Below are 6,939 nucleotides of genomic sequence, written 5' to 3'. Positions count from 1 at the left end.
TTGGAAACATTTGTGGTTCATCATGTAAGAACCATGAACAATCATATTATTATTTAACTTTTTTTCATTGCTTTTCATGACATTGCTTGTGCCTTGCGACAGTGTATGGCCCTTTATCAATTATAACTCTGATAAAGTTTACCTTGGCACTCATTTAGTATGTTCCTATTTTTCCTTTTTGTACCTTTTCTTTCTCTACCATGTTCATTTGTACAATGCTTAATCGCATCATAAGTCCTATGAAGTTTGCATTAGATAATAGAAACATTATGGAATATTTTGTTCCATTTTTAGTATACGCACAGTAAATATCATGTATGTTCTCTATGGAAAGTTCACCCCCTTGATTGCCTTTGATGTGTGAATTTTGCTAATTATGAACAGGGAAATTCCTATGTACAGTTATTCGTGCGTTGCACGTGCACGCTTACTAATACGTAGTATACATGTGTATATGTGTTCATGAATAAATTTGAAATTTTCGCGATCAGGAAAAATGAAATATAAAAATGAGCTCCCTGGAGCTCGGCCTCCGTTGGCATTTTCTGATATATGACAATTAGCACAACTAGATTACTTATTAAGAGCAGCAAGTTATTTTCTTTGATGTATATGACAATATAAATTGAAGACTAACCTTGTGCCTTAGGTTTATATAAGAGTTCACATGAATTGCAGTTCTCTTAATGGAGTACTAGTATGTAGAGGTGACGTACAGTTCACATTCATCTCTTGCAGTTCGTTTTGTTTATTTGGAGCAGCCAATGTTGCAGTTCACAGAGCAGCAAATGCCCACCGAGCAGAGATATTACATGTCGTATGGTGTATGACTGATTCTACACCAAGATAATATGAACTTACTACTATATTTTTGTGCAGATGATCAATGACAAGAGTTCGAGGTCTCAGATGATTGGAGCCCATTTTACCTTAGGCATAAGAGCCACTTCCTTGCCATCACTGATGGCAATCACGATTACTCGGCCCCTAAGCTGGCTTGCCTCTCATCCTCAGAATAGTCGCAGAAGTTGTTTGTGGTCGCCCCACCCGAAAACACATTAAGCTTATCAACCATCTTGGCACAGTCCTTGAATAGCTCATAGCGCCGCGCCTTCTCCTCATCATCCTTGTAGGTGCGACGGTACTTGGCCATCCACTCCTCGAACCTCTTCTTCATGGCTTCCTCCTTGTATGTGCGGTGATACCTAGCCATCCACTCATCATACCTCTTCTTGAAGGCTCCCCCCTTCAGGGCCTCCTCCAGAACAAGATTGCGACCTGAGATAAAGGGTGAGACAAGGTTCATGATGAGGATCAACTAACAAGGCCACAGATCCAGGGGCTGGTCACTTTAATACCAACATTTGCCTTTCCAAATTTCAGCAAGCCAAAGTTGGGGCTTGGAAACATATTGCCAGCTAAATTTATGATTAGTATTTTGACAACTACTAATATAATTTGACAAGTGACATAGCCACCTAGGCATGCCAGTTTCTGTTCGCATGCCAAATATTGGCAAGGCAACGATTTGGTAGGGGACTGATCAGGCCCCCAAATGTAGATGTGTTTCATGCCTACTGGCCCCTCCGCATCCCCGTTTTGATACGATACCATATTACTAATAGGTGCAGTAATTTGCTAAAAACTTCCAAATGTGCAGCTATGTTTTTGTTTAAAAAACAGAGATTTTAATTCCAAGTAGAGTCCAATGGAAAAATCTACGTGAATAGAATTCTAATTCTATTGACTTAATCCGATTAATTGAATTAAACTCTATCCTCTGAAGCCAAACAGTTCATCCAACATCTTACTCCTCCCTATATGGCGAGACACTCAAACTCTTTTACATGGCAAGACTCACTCTCTTATAAACAATAGCGTTGAGACTATACTAGCCCACTATTTGATTCAAAATTTCGCTTATAGTAGTTTAATATTGGTCTAGAGAAACAAATTACTAAATCATATGCGAGCATATTACATCAGAATTTCAATTCAATTACTCAACCTAGATACATCCAATATGTATAGGCTTAGGTTTGAAGATTTTAAATTACATTTGTCCATCTGCACGGCCATAAAAATAAAGGCACGTGCATGGCTAATAATAAAGTTCATAACAGTAAATAGCCACAATCAACACCACACAACTACTATGTATTTTCCTACTTGCCTACCAAGTTGCCCTTGCCACGGCCCATTTGATCTCTTGCAAGGTACATCAAAATTTTGGTATATATGGCTTGCTAGTCATTCCTGCATGCATATCTTTACTACTAGAGCGGATACATTTTCTAGTTTATGTCCCGGTGATCCATTTAAGAATCCAATTAATCGGTCAGTGCTCAACACTTGCAAACAAACTAATTTGAAGAATACCGAGCTTGAGGAACAGGGCCAGTAAGCTAACCATCATGAACGTAGAAAGAAACAGTTTTAGGTGCTCCATATGGACTATGGAAACAAAACTTGTACGTTCCACCCCTTGGAGCATTAAACTCGAATTTATCACCAGATTTTCCCTTCAACGTATATACAGTGTTACCGCCTCGTGAAGTTACCTATGTTCACAAACAGTATTATCAAACATGAGCAAGGTGGTCCATGGATCAATTGCTAAATGAAAGAAATAGAGAGAAGTGCATATTTCAACCCCGAACTTTTGCCCTAGTCTAATTTACAACCCCGAACTCCAATACCGTCTAAACTACAACCCCAAACTCTCAAAACCGGTCAGGATTCAACCTTTAAAACCGGTCAACTTGGTCAAAACTGGTCGAGAGGTAGAGAAAGGATGAATCCTGACCGGTTTTGAGAGTTGGGGGTTGTAGTTTAGACGTTATTGAAGTTCGGGGTTGTAAATTAGACTAGGGCAAGATTTCAGGGTTGAAATATGCACTTCTCTCAAAGAAATAAGGTATGCTAGTTGTATCAATTTCTCTATCTAGAGCGAGAAAGTGAGAATGCAGAAACTCAATTGTGAAAGGGGCAAACAAAATGTGTGCTCAAGTGAACTTAAGGATCCCGATCTGATAACGGAACTCCAGAAGAAGCTCTTCATCAAAGCATATACTTTTATGAAGCAACAATTTCCATGAAATCAGTAGTGTTGTCAATCACTAGAATCTGAATCATCCATGGACTGCACTCACAATACACGCATGCCAAGCCACAGATACCAAAGGAGCACCCGAAATTTCCCTCAGTGGTCTGGATTTTGCACGAGAGCACCAACGAATCAACACTCCCCTATATTAAATTAATATACAGTACAAGTTACGCACTAGAACTAAACAAAAATAATGCACGTTACTAATCGCCAAATCGGCAAGCCGCAGCGCAGATCCCCGGGATTCGATGCGGGACCAATTTCAAGCCGACAGCCCCCACAGATCCGTACCAAAACAACCCATAATCGACTCAAATCAACCAGATCCTCGCATCCAAATCAAATCAAATCCGCAGGAAGAATGCGATGAGGGGGAGGGAGATGAATCGGGCGAGTACCGTGAAGTCGATGCCGGGGTCTGGGGGGGATTTGATGATAACCCCCCCAGTTCATGTCACTTTGATCATAACCCCCCCTTTGTGTCACTGACATGCCCACATGTCAGTGACACAAAGGGGGGTTATGATCAAAGTGACATGAACTGGGGGGTTATCATCAATTATTCCGGGTCTGGGCAGTCGGAGCTCCAGAAGATGTCATGGTCAACGACGACGAAATTCCCCGACGTGAAGCCACCCTCGTAGGGCACCAGCTCATGGATGCACTCGCCGGTTTCGGTGCCCGCCGCCACCAGCGCCACTGCCAGTACCAGCAGCATCGCCGGCGGCCACCTCGCCATGGCGGCTGGCGCGACCGTGGAGACCAGGTCTGGATTTCGGGCTGGGCGGGCGAGGCGGTGAGTTTCGCTTGGGTTCGGGAGGAGAGAGACTGAGGGCGACTGGGAGTCTGGAACGATCTCCTCTGCTAGACCTGTAGACATCACAGTCACAGGAGAGTCAACCGGGGCAGTCGGGTCGAGGTCGCCCAAATCCATGACCGATAATTAATGGCCAGCGCTGGGCGCCGGTGCGCCCGCCCAAACGTTTCGGCCGGTCCTCGTGCAGCCGCACAATTAGTGTTTCCAGAACCGCACGATTCAGCGAGCTATCCCACGCACGTCTGCTTCTTCCTCGCTTCAGATCTACCATATCCTCTGCGGTGGTTTGCGCATAGCCCCCACCCCGCCGCTCATTGGCTCACCGCCACCGCTCGGCGGCTCACCGCGGCTGCCCGCCGGCTCACAGGATGAAGCACGCTGTGGCCGCTCGCCTCGCTGGACAACTGCAAAAAATCTCTGTTTTGGCAGGTTCCAGCAAAATCAATTGCTGTTTCCAGCAGAAAAACACAAAGGCTGCAGAAAAGGAAAAAAAATGAACACAGTCTTCTCCGTCGCCACCCAGCACCTTCTCGTTGGTTGAAGCAAATCCTCTGGCCGGTTCAGCAAAAAGAAATACTGTTTCCAGCAAAAAACAAGAAAGAATACTGCAAAAAAATCAGCGCGGGCACCACCTCGCCTGTGGAAGCAATCCCATGAGCCAGCTCCAGCAAAGAAAAATGCAAGTTCCAGCAAAAATCAATTACAACAAAAACACTTCCGTCCCGACAAAAAATTTAACATGCAGGTTCCAGCAAAAAATGCTACTAGTAGAAGCAAAAACTACCAATGGTTCCAGCATCCCCGTTGCCCGGTTCCAGCACGGTCACCATCCCCGCTGCCCGGTTCCAGGAAAACAACCATAGAAGCAAAAATCAGAAGAAAAAAATCTGCTTGTAGCAAAGGAATAGCCGGTTGTAGCAAAATTTGACACTAGTTCCAGCAAAATAAACATAGCAGCAAAAATCCCCAAAGTCTGATTGTAGCAAAATAACTAGCCGGTTCCAGCAAACATTTATGCTGGTTCCAGCAAAAACCACATCGCCGGTGAGCGCGCTACACCTCCAACTCCAATGGGCACGTCGTCTTGCCGGTTGCAGCAACCGCAGAGCCGGTTCGAGCAAAAATCCTGGCCGGTCGTTGCAAAACAATGATGCCAGTTTCTGGCAAAAACAAAGTGATTGGGGGGTGGAATAGAACAATTCAAAAAAGATGCGACCAGCTAGTGAAAAAGCTACATCCGTCAATCCAAAAAGCTACAACCGGCATCGCTGCACAAAAGCAACAGGGCATCGTCGGCGTCTCTCCCCGACTGCACAACCACCGCAGGAAGCAGCACACGTCCCCGTTGCAGGCGTCCCCCTTGCAGGACCTTGATGTTGCGGCGAGGCGGGGGTTGGGGAGGTGCGGAGGGAGAAAGAGGATAGGCTGCCGTAGGTTCATGGCGCGGCGGCCGGCTTGTCTTCGCAAATGGTAAGGGGCAGCAGGGGGAGAGGAAGGTGGAAGACGCAGTCATGTGTGGTTGGGCGTTGAAGATGACGGGAGAGATGAGGATAAGATCGCTGAGCGGTGCTTGGTCCCACACAGGCACGTGGGGCGCAACCGACCGATCTACCTGTTGGAAACGTATGATGTGGGCAATCGAACGAGCCGCGTGCGACCGGCCGAGCGTTCGGCTGGCGCCCCGGCCCCAAACGTTCCCATAATTAATGGGTCTTTTTTTGTGCTGACAATTAAATGGGTCTATAGAAGAGAGGGGCATACAATACGGACAAAATTAGAAAGAAAATAAACCAAGATTTATTTGCACTGGTATGCTGGCAGGATGTTTTACGTGTTGTTAATGAAGCAAGTGAAAACTGATGCGTTGGTTCTATGAGGCATTAGCACAACGACTACCCGATTATCTACTATAATAAGTTGTGCTCGGCTCCGGCGAGGGAGGGGCGATAAGGGCGGCGCGCTTTCAGCTCGCTTCAATACTTGTAGTTATCGCTAGGTGGTCTATGAATCTGGATATAATTTATTTCTGGTGCTCATTATACTGCCCTGATTGAAGATGAATAGAATGAATATTTCTCTAAAAAATGAAAATCATATAAAATCAAGCCGTGCATTTTTGTTTCAAATCCATGGTAATTTTATTTTATTAATATTTTTCCTGACACTATTTAGTGTTATTCGCCATGGCTGTTTTTGGCCCATTTTCTATTTGTTTCGCACTCTTTTTTGTAAGGCATGGTAGTGGGAGCTCCTAATCAGCACCGGCCCACGAAACGGACCGCCACAAAATGGTGCATTACTCCCTCCGTAAATGATTCTGAAAAAAAAAATACTCTCTCCATAAACTAATATATAAGAGCGCTCACATGAAGTATCGAACCTGCGCCCTACACTACTAACACGACTTCGGCTAACCACTAGGAAGTTCAAGCCATGGATGTATCAAGCCATGGAAGTTCATCAATTTTAAAAAATAGTTTTAGAAAAATTAAATAACGTTCATAAAAAATTGAAAAGAAAATTCACCATTTTTTAAAAAGTTTACCAATTTGGAAAAAAACTTCATCCAATTATAAAATAAGTTCATCTAATTTTAGAAAAAAGATCATCAATTTTAAAAAAGTTTATCAATTTTAGAAAAATATCATCAAATTTGGAAAAAGTTCATTGCATTTGAAAAAAATGTTCATCCAAATAAAAAAATCATCAGTTGTTAAATATAGTTCACTAAAATTAAAAAAAGTTAAATGATTTTGAAAACAAAAGTTCACGAATTTTTTTAAAAAAACATCATCAATTTGGAAAAATTTCATGCATTTAAGAAAAGAAAAAAAAATGAAAATCGATGATGGAAGAAACCTGGAAGAAGAAAGAATTGAAAAAAAAACGAAAATGGAAAATAGGAAAAAGAAAAAAAAAGAGAAGGAAGGAATAAAAAAAAGGAAGAGTTCAAGCTTAGCAGATCGTGCTCCGCGACGCGTTGGGTTTACGAACGAACCTCAATGTGTGAGGC

At 43.3% G+C, this 6,939-nt stretch overlaps 1 protein-coding gene across 1 annotated transcript; it reads right to left on the bottom strand.

Moving 5' to 3' along the window:
- Positions 1-735: 735 nt before the first annotated feature.
- On the bottom strand, positions 736-5,396 carry LOC123186679 (uncharacterized). The gene is made up of 4 exons (XM_044598394.1): positions 3,686-5,396; positions 3,508-3,533; positions 2,411-2,561; positions 736-1,278 (listed from the first exon to the last, which is right to left on the bottom strand). The coding sequence occupies exons 1-4, from the start codon at positions 4,041-4,043 to the stop codon at positions 977-979; spliced, it is 837 nt and encodes a 278-aa protein (XP_044454329.1). The 5' UTR covers positions 4,044-5,396; the 3' UTR covers positions 736-976.
- Positions 5,397-6,939: the final 1,543 nt, after the last annotated feature.

The sequence above is a fragment of the Triticum aestivum genome, chromosome 2A (assembly GCF_018294505.1).
Source record: "Triticum aestivum cultivar Chinese Spring chromosome 2A, IWGSC CS RefSeq v2.1, whole genome shotgun sequence".
Lineage (NCBI taxonomy): Eukaryota > Viridiplantae > Streptophyta > Magnoliopsida > Poales > Poaceae > Triticum > Triticum aestivum.
This window is presented reverse-complemented; position numbering and strand designations above follow the sequence as displayed.